General features: G+C 41.9%; 1 protein-coding gene across 1 annotated transcript; it reads left to right on the top strand.

Annotated features, from left to right (window-relative positions):
* The first annotated feature begins 16,871 nt into the window (after positions 1–16,871).
* On the top strand, positions 16,872–23,969 carry LOC149287462 (protein YIPF6-like). Its single transcript, XM_089492851.1, is given in 8 exon segments — positions 16,872–16,994; positions 18,684–18,762; positions 19,701–19,743; positions 22,198–22,228; positions 22,231–22,249; positions 22,252–22,315; positions 22,870–23,036; positions 23,848–23,969. Coding segments are annotated over 7 exon segments (525 nt in total). The 5' UTR covers positions 16,872–16,994.
* Positions 23,970–25,155: the final 1,186 nt, after the last annotated feature.

Here is a 25,155-nt window from a genome sequence, read left to right as displayed (position 1 = left end):
CACTAGCCAGGAAGCGAACTGGCAGAGAAGAGACGCTGGCACCACCACCAGCAGCAGCAGCAGAATTGGGTAAGGCGAATGAGTGGGCAATTGGCGACCCACTCACCTGTTTCACCCCAGGGCAAAGCACCCAAACACTGTCAGTCCTAGACGTTTGGCAGCGGACTTCCAGAGCTCAGACACAAGGCCCTAGCATAAGCTGGCCACTCCGGCGGAGGTAGCAGGCGTTGCCACACCACAAACAGACGCAGCCAGGGGGGAGAAACTGCCCTTACCATTAGGGACATTTAAGGCATGACACTAGCCAGGAAGCGAACTGGCAGAGAAGAGACGCTGGCACCACCAGCAGCAGCAGCAGCAGAATTGGGTAAGGCGAATGAGTGGGCAATTGGCGACCCGCTCACCTGTTCCACCCCAGAGCAAAGCATCCAAACACTGTCAGTCCTAGACGTTTGGCAGCAGACTTCCAGAACTCAGACACTAGGCCCTAGCGTAAATTGGCTACACCGGCGGAGGTAGCAGGCATTGCCACACCGCAGCAAGTGCAACCAGGGGGAGAAACTACCCTCTCCATTAGGGACATTTGAGGCATGATTTCAGCCAGGAAGCGAACTGGCAAAAGATGCTGGCACCACCACCAGCAGCACCGTTGGAAAAGGAAAAAGGTGAATGAGTGGGCAATTGACGACCCGCTCACCTGTTTCACCCCAGGGCAAAGCATGAAAGTCTGTCAGTCCATGGCGTTTGGGAGCGGACTTCCAGAACTCAGACACTAGGCCCTAGCGTAAATTGGCTACACCGGCGGAGGTAGCAGACGTTGCCACACCGCAAACACGTGCAACCAGGGGGAGAAACTACCTTAAACATTACAGATAAAAAAAATTAACTTTCCAAGCTAAGAGCTGGGTAACCCAACTTGGGCAGATTGAATTTAAGGAAGGCAATCTGCTCCATCAGATGAGGTGCCATGCGTGAGCGCTGTGGACTCAGTATGTTTCCAGTCATAGAAAACACGCGCTCACTTTGAACAGTGGTTGGCGGACATGATAGTAGCTGCTGCGCAACCCATGAGAGTGCAGGCCACACACTCTTCTTTTCATCCCAGTAGCTAAGAGGATCAACATTAGGCGCAGAAGGAACTTCACAGAGGTAAAGTTTGACCATTTCAGCAGCACTACTCTCCTTTCTGCTGCTAGCTCTGTCAGATGGTCCAACTATACTCCCAAGTGCCTCTTCCCAAAACGCAGCTGCTCCACTCAGCTGTGTTGTGCTGCTTGTGGCACTGCTGCTGATGCTGCTGCTAGGAGTAGCAGACCACATCATCTCTTCCTCCTCCTGCACCTCTCCCTCCTCGGACAGCATTCCCATTTTACGCTGCCAGTCACGCACCTTGTTGACCAATTGCTCCCGGTAGCTACTGAGAACATTAAATTTCAAAGCTAGCTTTCCCTTAATTCTTGGATCGCAAAGGCACGCTAGCATCATTTCGGGACTCTCTTCCATTCGTTTGCGAAGGTGTACTTTTAGCAGATCCTTCAGCTTCCTGACTATGGCTGCTATGTCAGGATGTAGAGTGCCACCTTGAACAGCCTCACGGTTTCCAAGGAACACATCCATCTTGCTGCCTAGATGGGAGAACACTGGGATTACCTGGGCCAGACTGGCAGTGTTTGAGCTTAAATTTTCTGTGGCATCCCTGAATGGTTTAAGGACTGCCACTAGCTGGGCGATCACTGTCCAATCCTCCCTATTCAATGGAGAGGTAATCCCAATATTGTGCTCTGAGGCAAGATTATGGATTGCCCTCTGCTGCTCCAAAATCCTCTCGAGCATGTCTAACGTGGAGTTCCACCGTGTACTGACATCCTGACGTAGGCAGTGTACGGGAAGACCTGACCTCTCTTGCTCTTCCCTCAAAAGTTGGCTAGCCTTAACACTATGGTGAAAGTGCCCAGCGATCTTTCTGCAGCGGGACAGAACTACTGCTGCCACATTAGTTCCTTCTGACATTGCTGCCTTCACTACAAGATGGATGATGTGGGCTGCACAGCGCACACCAACAATATGACCATCTCGCAGCGCTTTCACCATATTGGCACCTCCGTCAGTTACCACAAAACCAACTTCAACATTGGTGCCCGCCTCTGCTCCCACCCAAAGGCTAAACATTTTCCTCATCGCATGCAGAATGTTTTGGGAAGTGTGCTTTTCATCCATCACTTCTGCATGGAGAAGGAAAGATCGGTAGCCTGCTGCAGCAGCTTCCTTAGACACACCGGGCTGCCACCAGTGTGCTGTCAAAGAAAGAAAGGCATGCTGGCCGCTAGGTGCACTCCACAAATCTGTAGTGAAATGAACAGACTGACCAGCAGCCTTGGAAAGCTCCTCTTTCACTGCTGCAACACAGGACCGATACAATGAGGGGACAATGTTCCTGCTGAAAGTGGAACGTGACGGAACTGTATATTGTGGAGCCACAGCCGCCATCAATTGTTTGAAAGGCTCCCCTTCGATCATAGAGAAGGATGCCCCTCCAACAGCAATGAACTGACCAATCAGTCGCGTTACTTTATTGGCCTGCTGTTTGGGCATTGACCTTTTGGATTGGAATGCCACAAATTGTTCCAGGGTGGGCTGGACATGCAGTGCTCCAACCTGCCTTGGTCTCTGGCTGCCAGCACTAGTTGCTGCTGCTGCTGCTGCTGCTGCTATTGGCTCAGAAGAAGAAGCTGTTGGGGTTTTTCCACGGCCACCAGCTATGCTGCCTGCACTAAGTTTTCCCTCTGCATCTTTCCCCAATAGCACAGCGTTGTGTTGAGTGCTGAGGTGATGCTTCATGCTAGCACTGGTAAAATGGCCAGACACTTTCCCTCTGCTTATTAGCTTCCCACAATGTTTGCACTTTCCATAGCGCCCTTCTTCAACATTTTCAAAGTGCTCCCAAATTGGGGCGCGCATAGCCTTGGAGTGTGCCTTGGGTGCTGCTCCTACTGCTCGGGGTGGATGAACAGAGGCAGAACTAGTGGTGGTGGGACTGGTGGTAACAGTACTGGCCATAGTGGGACTGCTAATTGCTTTAGATTTGCTAGGTTTTGCTGCTGGTGGTGGTGGTGGTGGTGATGATCGTAGCGGAGAAGGTGGAGGCTCAGGGGAAAATTGTGCACTAGTCATTTGGACACTGCTCCCTGAGGAATCTGATTCCTGACCACTCATCTCCTCTACTTCCTCTGGCTCATAGTCTAGCTCTTCATTAGCCAGATCGAATGGAATTCCTGCTAGGCTGGAGCTAAGACTGATATCGTCGTGAGACTCGTGACTAGTAGTAGTGCGAGCAGGAAGAATAGACTCTGCACTTGGCCTCTCAGTCTCAGGCTCCTCTGCTACCTCGCTAGGTGGAGTTCCACTATGTGTAGCCCTCTCTCTAACTGTCTTTACAAAAATTTTGTAAGGACTTGGTGGCTTGCTAGAGGTACTAGGAGGACATGGCGTGGCGGTACCAGTGGGAACAGTAGGCGCAGCACTAGTGGTGGTAGAGGCGGTAGAGGTGGGGGTGGTGGTGGTGGTGGTTTTCCCTACAAAGGAATGAGATCGCTTTGGTTTGGGACCCCTCTGAGTCTTGCTGCTAATTTGGCTCTGCTTGGTACCTTGCATGCTGCTGGTGGATGGGGAAGATGCTGCTTGGGGCAAAAGGCACTTCTTTTTAGTCACTGGGCTGGTACTACTTGTGCTACCCTTTAACTTTGAACGTGCTTCTGGTGCTTTAGGCTTTCCGTAAAAAACCATAGAGCTTGTGGGCCTAGCCGCACTACTACTGCCTGCTTTTGGTGCCTTTCCTTTACTTGATGATCCTTCAAGCAATGCTTCCCCATATGATAAGCGAGAGCTTGGCCTACTTGGCCGACTAGACTGACGCAAAGGCTGCATCTTAGAACTGGTGGTGGTGCTGGTGGTGGCGGTGGTAGATGGAGCTTGTCCCTCCTTAGTCCCAAAAGGAGGATCCATTTCAAATTTTGTGTTGTGTGTGTAGTGTAGTGTAGTGTTTAAAAAACTATAAAAAAAAAAAAAAAAAAAAAAATAAAAAAAAAGGAAAAACGAATTAAAGACAAAAAATTAGAGGAAGTTCTCTTCAGTGCTACTGCTTAAAAAGTAAAACTATGCACTACTGCACTGTGCTGTGTGCAATCTGCCAAAGTGCTAAAGTTATTTAAATTATTAACTCAAGATTAACTATTTAATAACTAGCAGTATTTTATTTTTAATTTGAATTTACACGGGCCTAAGAGCTTAGCCTACTACTATGCTAGCCTAAAGCTATATTTCCTTACTATAAGTCTACCTCTAGGCAGACGCTCTCAAACCCACTAAGCTAAAGTGAGGTTAAATCAGATTCAGTATATGATTTATTAATTAATATTAAGTTATATAATATTAATAGATTAGAAATAATTTACTTATATATTATGTATTATAGATAGAAGAATATAGATTATGAATTAGAAATTAGAATTACTTATATTATAGATTATGAATTAGAATTTATATTGTTATATATTATTTATAATATATTATAGATTAAGATTAAAGAAGATTAGAATTATTTTAGTACTACAGCTAGTAGCTTGAAGCTTTGCTTAGTACAGCTCGTCACAGTCAATTTTTCTTGAAAAGAATTAGAAATAAAATAAAATGTCTCAGCAAAACAGTTAGCTTCACTGCTGGCTGCACTCACTAGCCCAACAAGTTCACTTCACTGATGGACTGAGGTGAGCAAAACACTAAGGGTACTTTTAATAAAATTGAAATAAAATGTAAAATAAATGAGAAAATCTTTGCAAAACAGTTAACGTCACTGCTTGCTGATCAAAAAAAAACACAGCACTTATGCGGCTGCACTCACTAGCCCAACAAGTTCACTTCACTGATGGACTGAGGTGAGCAAAACAAATGAAATAAAATGAAAGATTAATTAAGAAAAATTGACTTGGTCTCTTGCTGTTGCTAAAACAAAGCACAAACTATAGAGCTGCAGCACCAGTACTAATAAGATTAGCTGAACTATACGCTAGTAGTAATTATTTAATATTATTACTTTTATTTATAGCTAATTTAATTAACTATTAAGACAAGAAAGAATTATAGAATTATTGATATTACTGATTTTAGATTAGACACTAGTAGATGTCTTGAATGTCTACAGTACACTCTACACTAGTATACTATTACTAACTATAACTGACAAATATATATATAATTTTATAATGAATTCAATTATTAATTATATTAATTAATATTACTGATTTTAAATTAGACACTAGTAGATGAATGTCTACAGTACACTCTACACTAGTATACTATAGAATATATATATATATATGACTGACAAATATATATATATATAATAATGAACTATTACATTATAGATTCTATTAAATTATTATTTATAAATTCTATTTAATTTATTTAAGCAGGACAGGCAATAGGCACTAGTGCCAGCCCAGGGCAAGGGCACCCCAGTGCCACTGAGGCACTGGGTGCACTGTCAACTCAACAGCACTTACACTACAGTTGATGACAAATTAAATAAAAAAAATTAAATTAATCAAATTATTATTATTAATTATATTAAGTAGCACTGAAGTGAGGATGAAGTACACTGTGAGAAATGGCAGGCTAAGGCTTACCAGTCTCACACAGAACAGAACAATCTCTCTCTGTAACGCTCGGATGCAGCACAGCAGTGTTGCCAAAGCAGTCACAGCGAAAAATGAATGGATCTCTCAGGCAAGCTCTGGTCTTATAAAGGCGCCTTCAGAATTCAAAAAACAGCAGCACAGGCATTGGACGAGACCCTTAGCGTGACGTCACAAGAGTGAGCTGATTGGACAGACGAGATCAGCTCACTCCTGTTTGAAATTTTGGCGGCTGCGCGGCAAAAACGAAGACGATCACGAAGAATCTTCGATTCTTCGTGGTTGTGAGTCTTCGTCTTCTCCTACGTTTTGCCGGCACTGTATTCTCTTCGGCGTGTCTTCGGAACGAACAAAAAAACGGCCTCTTCGTGCTCGTTTTCATGTTCGCCCGAAGACGAATGCGCAAGTCTATTGCATATACACCAGAACAAAATGGAGTTGCAGAAAGAAAGAACATCACTAATGGGCATGGTGAGATGCATGCTTTTGGATGCAGGACTCCCCGATAAACATTGTGGAGAAGCTGTTCAGACAGCCAAAATACCTACAAAATAGGCTGCCAACTAAAGCTACTGAGGGACCTGGATCCCCCGTGATCTCTGACAGACGGGGAAGGTCTGCGCGATGGACGCAGACAACCCCCGCTGCTAACCGCACCTCCTTCCGGCTGCAGCGGAAGTTGTCTACGCGAATCGCGTAGACGTCTACCTGCTGCTTCGGCTACGCACCGGGGACTCAGAAGCACCGGTAAGTTTGGAGGAGGGAGGGTGTTTAAATGGGGTTCATAAGGCATTTCTGTAGGCAGAGTGCTCTATGAAATGCCTTTTAACCCCTTAATGCCACTCTGCCTCCAGAAATGCCTTTTAACCCTCTATACGCCACTCTGCCTCCAGAAATGCCTTTTAACCCTCTATACGCCACTCTGCCTCCTGAAATGCCTTATACCTCCCTATATGCCACTCTGCACCTTTTAACCCCCTAAATGCCAGAGTGGCATATAGGGGTATAAGGCATTTGTGGAGGCAGATTGGCACATAGAGGGTTAAAAGGCATATCATGGGGCACATTGGCATATAGGGGGTATAAGGCATTTCTGGGGCAGAGTGGCAAGCCTAGGAGCAGATGTGCATAACTCGGGGGACAGGTTGGGGAAAAAAGGAAATAAAAACAAAATATTTTTCTCAATCATAGCTTTTATTAAAAAAAATAGTTCACATAGTTTACATGAATTAACATTTAGTGGTAAAACTTTTTCCTATAGGGTCGTCTTATATTCGGGCTTTTTCTTTTTTTTCATATATTAATAATCAAATTTTGGGGGGTCATCTTATAATCAGGGTCGTCTTATAATCGAGCAATTTTAACTCCATATTTATATCTACATTTACATTTATATTTATTTATATAGATTTTTATTACATACAATATTCACGTATTTTAATATTTCATATATTATTTTAGGTTTAATTTTATGTTTACTTTTATGTTTATATATATTTAATTTAACCCCTTAATGACAATTGCCGGTCCTGGCACGGCACGGAAAAGCATGTGCTTTACGACAATTGACGTGCCAGGACCGGCACGTCTTTAAACGGGTGCAGAAAGCGATCTACTATCGCTTTCTGCACCCAAAAAGCGTTGCTGAATGCCTCGACCTCGAGGCATTCAGCAACGCCGCGATCGGCACGAAGGGGCCATCTCTGGCCCCTCCACGGGGCGTCAACATCCGCCATACTTTGTATGGCGGCGGACGCCCGTTTTAAAAGCGTTTAGGAGGCGATCGACGATCGCCTCCTAAACTTAAATGGTGTCGCTGGAATGCCTCGATCAGGAGGCATCCAGCGACACCAAACACTAACCTTTTGATGGGCTGTGACCGCTCCGGAGAGCGGTCACAGCCGCAGCTGCCGGCAATCTTCGCCATCAAGGAAGATGGCCGCCGTCCTGTAACAGGAACCACAAATTTTAAAAGTTCGCTAGATAGTCCAGACCATCTAGAGAACTTTGGCTCCACTTGCAGGTTGAATACAGGTACTGCATTCACCATGCAAGTCAATGGAGCCCAGCTTTCTAATCACAGTGTGATTAGTAAAAATAAATTAAAAAATAAAATAAAATTAATAATAATTAGAAAAAAATAGTAAAAAAACAGTAAAATGTAAAAATCATTTCCCACTGATGTCACTATCAGGGGAACCTCCAAGTTGAAAAAAAATGTTAAATTTTTTTTTAAAAAAAATAAAAAATATATATATATAAAAAATATATTTTTGTGAGCAAGTCCTAAAATTAGCATATTAGCTTAAAACAATTCTCGCATGGAAAGAGTTAAAATACTGGCATATTAAATGCCCATGGGGTGTGTACTTTTAAAAAATGTATGATTTGATGGGGTAAATTGAATGGGCCAGGTTCAACAACGTCCCAATTAACACGGGGGGGAGGATGGCCACACATCTAATTTCCAATTAGAAAAATGCACACGTACCAAATGTGGCCTTTTAGTTCCCCCCAAAAATGACACACCCATGCATGTGGGGTATCACTGCACTCAGGAGATGTTGCTGAACACATTATGGGGTGTCGTGTGACAGCGGCATATACCAGGAGCTGTAAATTCATACATAAAGTAGGTGTGTGGGGGAAAAATACACACACAAAAATATTACTGCAAACTTTGAAAAAATGCTGGTGGTAAAATATGTGCATGCAAAGAGTTAAAATACCAGCATTTAAAATACCCTGTGGTGTCTAGTTTTGAAAAATATATGGTTTTGTTGGGCACACTGAAATGGCCCGGCTCAAAGATGTACCAAATAGGGCATGGGCAGTGGATCCCAAATGCCAAAGTTCAACATTGAAAAAAGCGCATGCCCCAAATGTGGCCCTTTTGCCCCAAAACAGCCAGGCAAAATCATTCATGTGAGGTATCGCTGTACTCAGGAGATGTTGCTGAACACATATTGGGGTGTTTTGTGATAGTGACATATACGAGAACATTTTAATTCATACCTGAATTAAAATGTGTGTGGAAAACCAAATGCAAAAAATGACTACCACAAAGTTTGACAAAGACTGGTGGTAGATATGGTGCATGGAAAGAGTTAAAATACTAGCATTTGAAATACCCTGGGGTGTCTAGTTTTCAAAAATATATGGGTTTATTGGGCACACTGAAATGGCCCGGCTCAAAGATGTACCAAATAGGGCATGGGCAGTGGATCCCCAAATGCCAAAGTTCAACATTGAAAAATGCGCATGCCCCAAATGTGGCCCTTTTGCCCCCAAACAGCCAGGCAAAATCATTCATGTGGGGTATCGCTGCGCTCAGGAGATGTTGCTGAACACATATTGGGGTGTTTTGTGATAGTGACATAAACTAGAACATTTTAATTCATACCTGAAGTAAAATGTGTATGACAAAACAAATGCAAAAAAATGACTACCATAAAGTTTGACAAAGACTGGTGGTAGATATGGTGCATGGAAAGAGTTAAAATACTAGCATTTGGAATACCCTGGGCTGTCTAGTTTTCAAAAATATATGACTTGATGGGGTAAATTGCATTGGCCGGGTTCAAAGATACCCGAAATGGCACAGGGGGGGAAGAATTACCAGATTTGGAAAAAATGGCTTTGAAATAGCAAAACGCTACCTGTACTTATTGCCCCATAATGGGTAGAAAAAAGCAAAAAAACATAAAAACATTGGGTATTTCTAAACTCAGGACAAATAGTAGAATCTATTTAGCAGGTTTTTTCATTACCTTTTATAGATGAGTAAAAGATTTTTCAACTAAAAGTTAGAAACAGTCATTTTTTTCTAAATTTTTCACCATATTTTATAATTTTTTTAATAGTAAATAATATGATACAATCAAAACAATGTCATCTAAAGAAAGCCCTTCTTGTCCTGAAAAAAACAATATCTAATGTGCGTGGGTTCAGTAAACGGGAAAGAAGAAAATTACAGCTAAACACAAGCAGCGCAGAAATGTTAAAAAGGCCATTGTCACAAAGGGTACAAAAAGTAAAATCAGCCTTTGTCTCGAAGGGGTTAAATATCCTCTAATAAAATAATTTTTTATTTACTTTTTTAATCTTATAAATCCTGCAACCTATTAATCTCATAAGGATCCAAATACCATGATTTCTTAAAAATATCTTAAATACATAATTTAATATAAATCTTATAAGAATTCATTTTAATATACACAACACACAACAGCACTCATTAATATGCATAATTTTTATACATCCCTATGTTTTTATTTATGGAGATACTTCCTTTATGGATCTTAGAATAACAATAGCATTTTTCTAATCCCTTAATATTTATATTGATTTCATTTAAGTGATAACAGATATCCAGATCTCTATAACATTTACACTATACCTCATTCATAATAATCTCATTCACATCACCAACTCAACACATTATATTCATATTTATATTTTATTTCACAAATACACAGACAAAATATACTTTAGACAATGTATTCATTTTATTCACATTAAAATAACAGACATATTGATTTCTGTGATATTCAAATCACATCCCACCACATCTCACTATAATAAATTAAATAATTATTTAATTTCTAACACTTTGTTTTCTAATTAAGAATCACCGTCACAACTAAATATATCTACATTGCACAATCAAAACCATAAAATGAATGTTTATATATAAGTATACACAAATATATACATAAATTACCGTATTTGCTCAATTATAAGACGACCCTGATTATAAAACGACCCCCCAAAATCTCAATATTAATTTAGGAAAAAAAGAAAAAGCCTTAATATAAGACGACCCTATAGGAAAAAAGTTTTACCAGTAAATGTTAATTCATGTAAACTATTACATTTTTTAATAAAAGCTGTGATTGAGAAAAATATTTTTTTGTTTTTATTTCCTTGTATTTTCCAACCTGCCCCCCAGTTACGCACATCTGCCCCCATGCTTGCCACTCCAATATGGCACTGTGGCCCATGATATGCCTTTTAACCCTCTATATGCCACTGTGGCCCATGATATGCCTTTTAACCCCCTATGTGCCACTCTGCCTCCAGAAATGCCTTATACCCCTATATGCCACTCTGGCATTTAGGGGGTTAAAAGGCATATTATGGGGCAGAGTGGCATATAGGGAGGTATAAGGCATTTCAGGAGGTAGTGTGGCATTAAGGGGGTTAAAAGGCATTTCATAGAGCACTCTGCCTCCAGAAATGCCCTATGCCCCCATTTAACACCCCCCCCACACACACTTACCTGCTGTATACCGGGGCAGCAGTCTTCCTTCTGTCTCCCCCCCCATTTAACACTCCACCCCACCCCACACACTTACCGGTGCTTCCAATTTCCTGCTGTATACCGGGGCAGCGGGTTGACGTCCACGCGATCCGTAGACAACTTACGCTGCAGCCGGAAGGAGGTGTGGCGAACTCTGATCTCTGACAGCCGGGGAAAGTCTGCGCGATGGACGCAGACAACCCCCGCTGCTAGCCACACCTCCTTCCGGCTGCAGCGTAAGTTGTCTACGCGTATCGAGTTGACGTCAATACAGCAGGAAATTGGAAGCACCGGTAAGTGGTGGTGGGGGGGGAGACAGAAGGATCCAGGTCCCCTGCAGCGGTGCGGGGGATCTGGATCTTAGTCTCATAGTCAGACCTCTATTTGAGGTCTGATTATAAGACGACCCCGATTAGAAGACGAGGGGTATTTTTCAGAGCATTTGCTCTGAAAAAAACCTCGTCTTATAATCGAGCAAATACGGTAAATGTTCTTTTGGTGGACTTGTCTTTCTCTTTGCCTTTTCTCCGTCTTCTCTCCGTCTATTTTTTCACCTTCGGGTATGGAAGCCAAATGCATTTTCACTTACCTGGTTGATTACTCCTAACCACATATTTTTTTAACCCCACTCCTGGGAGGACCATATTATGATCATTTCAAGTAAAAGCTGAACCGCCCATGTTCTCATGAGAACTTTATTGATACGCACACTGAGGGTTGGAGACATATGGAACGCGGCAACACCAACAGAGGAGAAGCGGATGACGTACGTGATACGCGACAGTGCGCGATGACGCCCACAAGACGGGACAAGAACAACAGACGGGAAACGGACGGCGTGGGATGACGTATACACGGAAATAGTTATAAAAAAAGCACAACAACGGAACAAGATTACTTACCGGATCGATTATACTTCTACTGAAGAAGCCAAGTCGGCGAAACGCGTTTAGAAGGATCTATTTGGATTATTCTACATCCCACAACTGGTGGACTTTTCATTTACACGCTTCAAGCACTTTGGGTGCATGGACCAAATGTGAGTGCATTCTTTACTGGTGACATTAATTCTTTACCCGGATATTGCACTATTTTAAGTTTATTTTTTAGAGTCAACGAAGATTATTAAAGATATTATTGCATTCAACTTGGATGGGTCTGAATCATCTATTCCACCTGTGAGTGCAACACTTTACCCACACATAAAATTGGTCTTATATTCTGCACTATATTGTTTTTTTTCCCTTATATGTATCTGCGCCCCATAATTTTTTGGTTGGTAACTACAGAAATAGTAGCTGAGATGGGGTCCATGCCTTTAGGGGGCACAAACAATTGTTTTTGGTCAGAAGGGCCTTTTCCAAACAATTCTGAATTGGCGCAGGGAGACAGGAATGTCTTGTTAAGTCACGTGCCCCCGTAGCGAAACCGAGGCTGCTCGCACAGGAAGTCAGAAGCACCGGTAAGTTGTTTTTTTGGGGGGGGTTAAATGGGGGGCATAAGGCATTTCTGTAGGCAGAGTGCTCTATGAAATGCCTTTTAACCCCCTTAACGCCACTCTGCCTCCAGAAATGCCTTTTAACCCTCTATACGCCACTCTGCCTCCTGAAATGCCTAATACCTCCCTATATGCCACTCTGCCCCATAATATGCCTTTTAACCCCCTAAATGCCAGAGTGGCATATAGGGGTATAAGGCATGTCTGGAGGCAGAGTGGCACATAGGGGGTCAAAAGGCATATAATGGGGCACAGTGGCATATAGAGGGTTTAAGGCATTTATTGGGCAGAGTGACAAGCCTGGGGGCAGATTTGCATAACTGGGGGCAGGTTGGAAAATAAAAGGAATTAAAAACAAAATATTTTTCTCAATCATAGCTTTTATTAAAAAAAATAGTTTACATGAATTAACATTTACTATAGGAAACTTCTTTCCTATAGGGTCGTCTTACATTCAGGCTTTTTCTTTTTTTCCTAAATTAATATTCAGATTTTGGGGGGTCGTCTTATAATCAGGGTTGTCTTATAATCGAGCAAATACGGTAATACCTGCAATGCTGTCTCCATGTATTTATTTGATCTATACCTGCAATGCTACGTTTTATATATTGTTATTGTATACCTGCAAATACAGGATTTGTATGTCTGATTCTGTTGATTTGATATATACCTTCAGTGCTGAGATCACAAGTGAATTTCAATTGATCTATGCATGCAAAGCTGGGTTTGTGTGTAAATGTGTTGATCTATACCTGCTATCGGCAGCAGGGTCTAATATTAATATATATCGGCAACTGGGGCTAATATTTATATATATATATCAGCAGCAGGATCCAATATTAACGAAACTGCCAGTTCAGCTGTAATTTTGAAATCATGTTTCAATCACAGTCTTTACTTCAAAGAGATAAGTACTCATGATGTAGATAAAAATGCATGTCTAATGCGTATATGTGATGGGCCATTAATACAAATAGTGGTGGCTGGAGGCGATTATACAAGGGTGTGGGGGCACCACATTAATCTATACTAAAAGGGTGCTGGCTGGGGCATCAATACACAAGGGTCAAAAACACTAAGGGGGTATAAACAACAATGCAGTGTGAAAAATCCATCCTGATGTAGATGTCAGTGACGTAGATTGTGTCATGCTGTTTGTGTGTTTTTGTTTATCAGTGTACCAGAGCCTGTCCTGGGGTGTGTGTGCGTATAGGTGTTGGTGCGGCACAGCCTGTCCTGGTGTGTGTTTGGGTGCCCGTATGGCATAGCCTGTCCTGTGTGTGTGTGTTTGGGTGTCGGTGTGGCAGAGCCTGTCCTGGTGTGTGTTTGGGTATTGGTTTGGCAGAGCCTGTCCTGGTGTGAGCCTGTCCTGGTGTGTGTGTTTGTGTGTCAGTGTGGCAGAGCCTGTCCTGGTGTGTGTGTCTGGGTGTCGGTGTGACAGAGCCTGTCCTGGTGTGTGTGTCTGGGTGTCGGTGTGACAGAGCCCGTGTTGGTGTGTGTGTTTGGTTATCTGTTTCCTGACAGTTGGAATTATTTAATTTATACTTATCTAGAGATAAAATGCCCTCCTGAAGCTGTAGTGACTTCAGGGGACAAAACATTCAAGGCCCTCAAATCATTTAGTGGAAAAGTTAAGGTATTGCGTTATTTATGCTATAATATTTATTTCAAGGATTAGTCGTACTAAATTGTGGCTTCAGGCTTCCCATGTTAATTGTCCAATAACAAAAGTATCATTCCATAGCACATTACTTTTGGCAATATATATATATATATATATTTTCTCAGTGGTATGATTTTATGGTTGAAATTATGAATGCCCCCCCAGTTTGACTGGTATCTTGTGTGCCCCCCCTATATATTGTTTCTAGAGTCGCCACTGCACATCTGAGGACTGATTATTCTTTGAGTCTGTGTAGCAGAAAAATGGCAGCATAGATTGGCTGAATAGGTCTTATCTGCATTGATTTTTTTTCTCTGCATAATAATAGGTAGGGGCGGCCAACTAAATGTGTATTAATTTACCTCTGCAGACAAGCAAGGATTATATTAAGATTACAACAGCATCTGTTGTACACTGCTCCATCTACCCCTATCCTGTGAGTGTCTTCTCTATAGCTGCACACTCTCTTTCACATTGACCTCTTCCCCTCTTTGACTCCCCTACTTTTTCTCCTGTCACTTTCTTCACTGCAGCTGCACACCATCTCACACACTGATGTTCCCTCCCCTCAATCTCCCTTTCCACTTTTATTATTGGTATCTTCTCTGCAGCTGCACTCTCTCACATACACTGACTACCTCCCCTTCCATGCTTGGCCCCCTCCACTCCCTCCTGTCAGTTTTTTCTCTGCAGCTGCACAAAGTTTTGCACACTGGTACCCAGTGTGGCAGCTTCACAGAGATCAGAGGAGACCAGACAGTGGCTGGAGAAGGGCGGTTGAGCAAGTGGGGGGGGGGAATCTGGGAGGAGAAGGCAATTGCTCACACGGGGCAAAGAAGGCTCAGAGAAATGGGTGGAGAGAGGACTAGGGGAATATGGGCAATGAACATGGAAAGAGACTGAGTTTTGGGCTAAACATTTCATTATCTCTATCGCCCCCTAAAGTCCGCAAGCAAGCAGAGTTGATAATGTTTCCAACAGTCCCCTTCTCAACTCAATATGCTTTAGAATCTACAACCCCTAAGTTGTCACGTAGACTCTGGTAAAGGTCTCCTGTTAGTGGCTTGGTGAGTATATCTGCTTTCATCTTTCCTGTTAGCATAAGTCAACTAATCCTTTACTACATGGTACTTCACATCAATATGCTTTGTACATGCACTCATTTTCTCTGATAGAGCAAGTCTTATACAACTTTGGTTGTCTTCAAAGATCTGCATTGGTGTGGGTTCATCTATTCCCATGTCTTTCAGTAGCGATTTGATCCATAAGACCTCTCTCCCACTGGTGGACTTACGATCTGATACATCTTCAGCCCAATCAGCATCTCTGTATCCTATTACTCTAGTCTCAATGTGCAGTCCCTTTCAGCTATCTTCCTATTCTCTTGACTGCAGTCCAGTCTCTTTGTGTGGGTGAACTAGTCTTTCTACATAGTATGCCTATTGCAGTAGCTATGTCAGTTCAGGTTGTCGTAGATAAGTATTACCTACGGCTTCTCTGTAGCCATTTGTTTCTGATAATGGTTCACTTTGCTCCATTTGCCTGTGGAAACCCACTTCCATTGAAGTAGACATTGTTTTAGCTTCTTGTAGTCCTAAACCTTCAAGCAAGTCTAGGATCTTTGGCTTTTGAATGAGGAGAAAACTTCCATCTTCGTCTCTTTCAATCTGCATGCCTAAATAGTAACCAACATTGCCCAGTTGTTTAATTTCCACTTCTTTGTTCAGATGATGTACTATTTCTGCACTGTCCTTTTGATCTTCATAGCAAATAATGAGACCATCAACATAGGTCAATATGAATATCCATCTGCCTTCTCTGTGGCGTGTATAAAGGCAGGACTTGTAAGCATTTTGTCAAGTTTTTCATTCCAAGCTCTTGCTGCTTGCTTTAAACCTTAAAGCCCCTTCTGAAGCTCACACACAAGATCCTTATTCTTGTCACATATAAATCCTGGAGCCTGTTGCATGTACAGCTCTTCTTCTATTTCTCCATGTAAGAACAGTATTTACATCAAGGTGTTCTACGTGTATCTGTCTTCAAGCTGCTAAAGTCAAGAGTACTCTTATTGTGGTAAGCTTTACTACTAGTGCAAAAACTAATAATCCTCACCATATTTTTGAGAGTAGCCTTTTGTGAATAGCCTGGCTTTATACTTCTTTATTTCCCCTCTTGCTTGGCTTTGCAGCCTTTGGCTTTCTTGTCTTTGGGTAGTTTTGTAAGAGTCTATGTTTTATTTTTCTGCAAAGCTTCTATTTCTTCTATTGCTTTTTCCACTTGTCCGCTTCTGCAGCAGGCATTTGCTCAACATCCTTCCATAATGCTGGTTCATATGGCAACACTGATCTTCCAAAGTAAGATCAAAGTCTTTTAGCTGGAGTTCATTTGTTGGGCATTAAGAGTAATTGAGTTCTTGCTCTGGAGATTCTTGTACTTTAGCTACTTCAGACTGTGCTTTCTCATCTGCTAGGCCTGTTGATGCTTCTATCTGAACATCTTTATCCTGTTCTTCTTGAATAATGTTTATATTTCCGTCTACTGGATACTACCGTACTTGTTCAATTATAAGACGACCCTGATTATAAGATGACCCCCCAAAATTTGATTATTAATTTATGAAAAAAAGAAAAAGCCTGAATATAAGATGACCCTATAGGAAAAAGTTTTATCTTGTTGTCTTAGTTATTATTATTTTGTTGTTTTTGTTTTCAGTTTGCAGGGCTGTCAGATGTTTCTATATCTGGGGATATTCCTGTGGAGGGAGAGATCACTGTTCCTATTGCTTCACAGTCGCATGAAGATGATTATTTTACTCCGGATGAGCCCGTCAAAGACACTATTGTATGAAAACTAACTCTTTGAATAACCTTGTTTTCTCTGTATATACATATGTTGAATAGATGGGTTGATCAAATCTATTCATCATGCAGCGCACTGGGTTAGAAAAGTTAGGAACAACGTAATATTAAGTGGGATAGCACCCAGCACTAATTCTCTTGCTGTCAAGTCATGCCTAACAACATCTGTATTAAGTCCTACCACAGTCTTACATTAGATTTTTATAACATAGGCATCTACACTTCTCTTTCCTACCTTGGTTTGTGTTCTAAGTATTATATATATATGCTGCTTGAAGGCTTTGTCTACGTTTTTTTCTTATCCACAAGTTCTTAGAATAATAGCTCTGAAAGGATTACTGGTGTACCCAATGTAATTTTTTATGGGGGAAAAAAAATACATTATTTGTTTCTTTAGTGTTTGTCCTTACCTGGTGACATCAGAGGCCTGCTAGCAGGGCCGGCCGAAGACTTAACGCCGCCTGGGGCGAAGTTTAAAATGCCGCCCCCCGCCGACGCCCCCCGCCGACTTACCCTTAAACAGTCCTGCGGCGAGTCTCCCTGTGCTGCCACGGTGCCGGCTTGTAATGCTGAGCGCCGGAAATTCACGTCACTTCCGGCGCTCTGCATTACAAGCCGGCACCGAGACCGAACAGGGAAACTCGCCGCAGAGGAGAGAGAGAGGGGCGCCGAGCGGGTAAGCGAAAACCACTCGGTGCCCCTCTCTCTCTCCTCCGCTTCAAACAAAACAAAAAAAAACAGCTTGGGGCGGCAAAGTGCCGCCCCTTCTGAAGTGCCGCCTGGGGCAATTGCCCCAGTCGGCTCCATTGTAGGGCCGGCCCTGCCTGCTAGGCAGTACCAGAGCCACATTTCTCTTCAAAGGATGCTCTGGTTTTAGAGGAATTGACTGGGAAAATGAAGGCATTGCTGAACTAATACATTCTGATATATATGTGTGTGTAAAACAAAGTAAGAATACAGCACATACCCGATACAAAAATCAGGGATATTTATCTAAGGCGTAAATATTGGGGACTCTGTCACACTATATGGCCGTATATTGCTTTGACCACCGCTACATCAAAGTACCCCAAGTTTGGGTCCTATCTAATTTGTCATGGCTATATTTCCTACCAAGGTGATGAATCAGTGGGACTGGCTGCTCATTCCATTAAAAGCCTTCTCTGGACACTATTAATGAGGCAGATGAGGCTACTCAACCCTAGGGTTTGGTCACAACCTGCAAATGCGCAGCAAAATATACAAAAAAGTCAAATTACCTCATCTGTGCTCATCTGTGCCATTGAACATTCATTTTTATTGGGGCTGATGAATAGATGTTTGTAGGTTAAAAATGTCTTTATTGCAAAATATAGAACATTTTTATTGTGCAGCAGATCGATTATGGTGGAAAAAAACCAAAACATTTTGTAGCAGTCTGACATTTTCTATCGGTTCAGTTTTCCATTGTGCAGCTTAAACTGTTTCCTGCAAACAATAACAGGCACTAATCATGTTTCCTGAATGTTGTACCGATTCTTTTTCTTTTCTATGTCTACTACCTTTTTACAGAGGTCAGTAGGTTTTTGTGGTATAATTCTCAGAAAGGGAAGACATCTGGTCCCTTGACTGTGTTCTGCAACAGCACATTTCCTCAATAATTTCTAGGTACTTTTTGTTTGTTTTGTTTCAGATGCGGGACCTGAGGGCTGTTGGGAAAAAGTTTCTTCATGTCATGTATCCCCAAAGAAGCACAACCCTCTTAAGAGACTGTGAGTATGTGAATGCCAAAACATCTTTTACGGTTTGAGCACTAGGTGTCGCTTCTAGAGGTTATTTTGGAACTCAGATGAAATACTGATTTCCCACAAAAATTGTAATAGGAAAGAACACAAAAAGCCATTCCAGTAACAGAATAATCAGAATAAATGGGTAGATATCTCCAGTTGGTTACCCCTTCTGCGATCTTCATACCACGCCTTGGACTATATGATGTAAGTGGGTCCCGATTCCCTTTCCCTAGCGCCCACCCAGTAAATATTATTCTCAATGACTTACCTGTAGCAGTGAGACCTTGCCTCCAAACTGAAGCATTATTTCATTTAAATTTATTAGCTTGGGTGTAACTTTAAACCATGACGTGATGCCGCCAACTCCAAGTTGAACTGAGTTCCTTCCCTTGTTTCTTTTTGAAAGAGTGGTAGTAATAATAATAATTAGGAGAACCAACCCCGTATTAATGCTCACCTGGCTATAAATGGAGGAGAATGATGTGAACCGGCTTGGGAATCATTGCTTTTGCCTGCATTTGTGTTTTGGTCCTGTCCATTGCTGTATTCCAAGGCACAGCCCTATGAAATGTATGTTGGAGTCCGTTTTGCATGAGCTCCGGTGCATTTTACCGCAAGCAGGTTAATGGAGGCATTGTTTTTCTAACTGATTTAACTCCTCTCCCCAGCTGCCTCTTATAACTGAGGCCGTTCGTCAGCATGATCAAATTTGCATGCAATAAAATGTATTGGTTTAATGCAAAACATACCTGCATGCAAAAAGAACAATCATGCCCTAAGATAAAGAACTCAATGGTATGCACTTCTTTGAATTACGATTATTTGAAGTGAACCATTTTGATTCTATGTGCTACTAATCTGAATTATCGTTACTGTTGGCACCATATTCCTAATGCTGTGGTCTTGTGGTCTTTCTGCAGGGGATTTATGGGGCTCTCTTGTGTTGTGCGTCTCACTTGCTCTGTAAGTATTTATTACTTCCATTTCCTTGATGTTTGGAGATTACCCAGCAGTCTGTGTAATTATGTGCCCAGCAGTAGCGTACCTAGTGGGGGCCGGGGGGGGGGTTGCGATCCGCACCGGTTGCCGCTCATCAGGGGGGTGCCAACTTGTCCGCCGCTGGAGGAGCAGGCTCGCAAGGGAGCGGTATCGGAGGTCTTTAGCAGACCTCCGGCTCCCTTGAGTGATTTTAAGCCGGGTTCAACCACAGCTGCTGTGCGCCGGATTTGTTGTCAGATCCCGGCTCACAACACCGAAGCCGCGCCCACTGCCGTCCGTACCCTCTGACCCGACAGAAGAACTGAAGAAGAGGAGGAAAAGAAGCTGTAAGGAGAAAAGAGGAAAGGTAGGAAAGCATTCAGTGAGTGAGAGTTGATTGGTATGTGTGTGGATTGGTATGTGTGGATTAGTATATGTGTGGATTGGTATGTGTGGATTGGTATATGTGTGGATTGATATGTGTGGATTGATATATGTGTGGATTGGTATATATGTGGATTGGTATGTGTGGATTAGTATATGTCTGGATTGTTATATGTGTGGATTGGTATGTGTGTGGATTGGTATGTGTGTGGGTTGGTATATGTATGGGTTGGTATATGTGTGGATTGGTATGTGTGGATTGGTATATATGTGGATTGGTATATGTGTGGATTGGTGTGTGTGTGGATTGGTATGTGTGGATTGGTGTGTGTGTGGATTGGTATGTGTGGATTGGTGTGTGTGTGGATTGGTATATGTGCGGATTGGTAAGTGTGTGAGAGTGATGGGTGTTATGCTGTACCATTTCCAATGTATTTTTCATTATATAATTATGCTCTAGTACATCATAACTCCCATCACTCTATACTGTTCCATACAGTGGCAGAGCTGGGAGACAGAGGCCTTTCACCCCCACCGCAGGACTCCTGAAAGGTAAGTGAACTTCAAAGTGGGAGAGGGTAGATAGTTATGAGGGGGTAGATAGGGAGAAGGGAGTGAGACGGGGGGATAGGGGGTAGATAGGGAGAAGGGAGTGAGAAGGGGTAGGTAGGACAAAAGGGAGTGAGAAGGGGTAGATAGGGCAATCATACTCCTATCATGCCAAGTCTGCGAGTACATCCTGGAATCTGGGTATGCCTGGGCATGATAGAAATGTGATTGATGTTAACAATCATATATATATATATATATATATATATATATATTAATATTGTTATTTAATTGTTTTGTCCTATTTTGGTGTGTTACTTGAAATAAAAGTGTTAGATTTTTTTTATGGTGTGGGGGGGCCCATATTCGGTTTCGGCCAGGTAAATGCTGCATTTTCGGTTTCAGTCCAGAATTTGTTTCGGTGCATCCCTACTACTAATGAAGTGGTAGGCCTACACCACATCAATGTTTGGCTTAGTATATAGTGATAGGAGTTATGCTGCACTATTGTCAATGTCTGGCTCAATGTATAGTGATAGGGATTATGCTGTACCACCGTCAATGTGTGCCTCAGTATATAGTGATAGGTGTTATGTTGTACCACCCTCATTGTCTGCCTCAGTATATAGTGGTAGGTGTTATGCTGTACCACCGTCAATGTCTGCCTCAGTATATAATGATAACAGTAAGTGTTATGCTTTACCACCTTCAGTGTCTGCGTCGGTATATAACGGTAGAAGCTATGCAGTTTTAAAGTGTGTGGGGGGGTGCCACATACAGGATCCGCCCCAGGTGCCAAATACTCTAGGTATGCCCCTGGTGCCCAGTGTTTATAATCTATCTGGCCTCTAAATTTTTGTATTCTTTATCATAAAACACAGTCCTCACAGAAAAGAAAATGAGACAAAAACCTGTTAATCTTTTTTTTGTTCCAGTCAGCGACCATTAACTGCAGAGCTGCCATTGTTCAGTCATGTGATGTTTTGGGAGACTTACCAAATACCACACTGAGTTAATATTTATGAGGGTTGTAATGAATTCGGCGCCTCCATTTATTTAGTCATTGGTTGCCACAAGCAGTATTATAAAGTTTCCGTAGGTTGGGCTAAGGTACACTATGGCCATCACACCTACTGTATATAAGCTTGTCAGACATGTCATTCTAAAACCGGGTGCATTAATCTGCAGTTGTGCTCCCCCACACACACACTTTTGCAGCTTCCACTCCTGGGAAGGCTTTCCACAAAGATTGCAGTATGCCCATTCAGGCAAAGTCTTTGCTACTCACGTAATACAGGCTTCAGTTTTGCTTTCTGCCACTAGAGGGAGTAGCATGCATAGAAGACTGCATGGCTACCTATCCGTAAACTAAATAAGTGATGATTCTAAGCTGGCATGCTTGTTCCTAGGGCATTTGATGATTTTTAAACAGGTATATGTTTTAATTATATTTTATCTGCTTGTTTAATATTTATTAGAGCTGTAATGTTTGTCTCTTTGTCCCAGAATGCTTCAGGGTGGCCATGCAGACCAGAGTAAGATGATGGAGGACCCCACTTTGCGTAATAATACGGTTTGGGGCTGTTGTGATCACTTTAAACTCTAAGCTGCTAGGGGGAACCATGTAAGTAGAAATTAACAATTTCCATTTCTTTGTGGAAAGGATAATCAATAATAATACTTAGAGACAATTTTTAGATTATCCTGAGGAATGAATAGCGAGCTTCCAAGATTGAACTGAATGAAACTGTTATCATGTGGAATAAAAACACCTAGGCTTTTGGGTGTTCATTCATTCACTTTCTGGCATAGAGAGTATAATGATTCCATCTTCAAAATGTATTCTGTATGATGTTTGGGGAAGGGAGATATGTGCCCATCTATGTCCACACCACAGTGAACAGGCAGATTTAAAAATGTTATATAAAACAAATCTGCACACCATCGCAATACAGCCATCTAGACTATGTACACAAGTAACTAGTAACACTGACAAAAAGTCAGTTAATGTAACCGGAAATATCAAAGCAGCATAAATGAATCTTTATTCTAGTGAGTGCCAAATGCTTTTATGTTGCATGAAAACAATGTGATTCGTATATTTTGCATTTAGAGCTGTAGAAGAATGCATTACTAGTCTGTTTTATGATTGTAACTATGTTTTCCTTTCTTTCACAGCTCTTTTTTCCAGAGCTTGTGTGTGCTGGGTTACTGCATCTTACCTCTGACGGTGGCCATGCTGGTGTGCAGGTTACTGCTCCTAGGGAGTAAAAACACAGTTTTCATCGTGACTGTCATCGTGCCACTGGTTGTAGTGACGGCTATGTTTGCCTGGTCCACCTTTGGTAAGGATGCTTCATTTCTTTTGTCTTGAGAGAGGTTTGTTTGTAACACTTGACAGCTATTTTGCTAGTAAATTTATAGGTGAAATTTAAACCTGCCTTTACTCACAGCCTTTATCTCTTATCTTATTTGTGAACTGCAAGTACACATCTGTGTCTCCATTGTGTCAGAGCATGCGCACACAGCATTATGTAACATAGTGGGGAGGACTGAGATTGATGTGCATGCAGTCCACCTGTTAGTACACCAATGTGAAGCTAATTCCAGTATATTTTCTTTTTATGTATATAGTAGTGATTTTGCAAAATCAGTTAACATATAACATGCTATACTAACCTGCAGTTTTCATTCTTTGTGTGCCAATTTATGGACTGCCTCTACACTTTCTTGTAATTACAAACGTGAACCTGTCATCCAATAAAAGGGAAGTATGACACATCATATACACATCGTGCTAGAGAAATACCTAGCAAATGTATATATAATAAGTTATACTTACTTGAGGGGTATTTTTTCCTGGTGGTTATGCCTGAGTATGTATGCTCACCCAGATGCACCCTCACTCCCAGAAAGCTGTATACATAATTGAGCATTATGTGGAGGATTGTGGTTATGTGAGTATCTGGCGAGGCACCCTTGGTTTTAGTTTAATCTTTATGCTGGATTAATATTCACATACAAAAGTGCAGTAGTAAATGCATAAAAAGCGGTAACATATATACAATGGTGCTTGGCAAGACACCTTTTGTAATTTTAAATAAAATAGTTGCGTACAATTACTGTTAACGTAACAACTTTTGTTTTTTCTTCTAGCATCCACTGCCTTTTTAGCAGACAGTCAGCCACCTAACCGAAGAGCTTTAGCGGTGTACCCCATATTCCTCTTCTACTTTGTCATCAGCTGGATGATCTTGACCTTTAACCCTAGTTCATGAGTGTGGACATCTTGTATAGGCTTAAGGAATCTGGGCCAGTGTAAATATACCAGCAGCCTGGTGGATCACGCACCCGTATGTCGAAGAACCAAACTATGATGAAGAATGAAACACGTGGGTACCGGCTGCTTTGTGCAAGAGTCCAAGAGTCATGATGTATATATCCCTGCACTAACTAGACACCAATTTCTGTTTTTCTTCTAAATGCATATCCAGCAATAAAAAGTTGGATTAGAGGCTCTGTGAACAGAATGAAGGCCAACACCTAAGAAATTGTTTCAGTAATTGTTATTGTTACTGTGCAACTATCATCAGACACTGATGCCACATCTATAGTTTTCAGAAGGTGTTAAACCCATTTTGATTTTGTACGCATTACCTTCAAGAGTTAGCGGGCTAAGTAGCATGTATGTGGGTCATTTGTAAAGAGGTACCACTTAATGGCACTGGTACCTTTTTTATTTTCTATGGAAAGGCCTTTTGTAGGATAACCTGGTTTCTCCCTTAACTCTGGAAACATATACACTGCATTGTTTTCCTGCATTCTTGGAATTTCATGGCAAATAAAAGCTGCCATTCTTAAATTGCGTCCAAACCTAAAGTAGCCATGAGGTTACCCTTACTTAATCTGAATATGGTATTGACAAATACGGAAGAGGTTAATATTACAGCGCTCATATTAAATGGTTGAAACATGCAACATTGCCATTTGATCTGTATTACAGGCAGTCTGTTCCTGTGCGGCAAAGCTTATTTTGTTTCCCCCAAGCTAATATTAACTAAGAATTTAGTTTTTGGAAGTCAATATCATAAAGACAATTGTGTGAATTTTTACTCTAAGGGGTATATTCACTGACCCAAGAGCTTTCAGGAAATCTGTACAAAAGGCCAACCGATCATTTTCGATCATAATGGGACCCTGGACAATTCTCTTCTAGTACCCCGATCATAGTGAGTACTCTGTCCCATTCCAGTAGTACCTCCTCCAGGCCCCTTTTCATCCCTGGTGGTTCAGTACAATGAAGGTGGGGGAATCTATCTCCCACTAGTGAGTCACTTTGTGGTTTGTGTGTTGCCTGATACTGGGTTCCAGGATACATCATCACTTCCTGGAGCTGTGCGACATCAGATGATATGCAACCTCAAAGAAGCACTCAATAGTGGCTGTTGAGGGTGCCATAGAGGC

This window comes from Sceloporus occidentalis, unplaced genomic scaffold (assembly GCF_023333645.1).
Source record: "Sceloporus occidentalis isolate IW3139 unplaced genomic scaffold, rSceOcc1.0.p SCAF_60, whole genome shotgun sequence".
Classification (NCBI taxonomy): Eukaryota; Metazoa; Chordata; class Lepidosauria; order Squamata; family Phrynosomatidae; genus Sceloporus; species Sceloporus occidentalis.
Note: the sequence above shows the minus strand (reverse complement) of the source record. Positions and strands in the feature narration are given on the sequence as shown.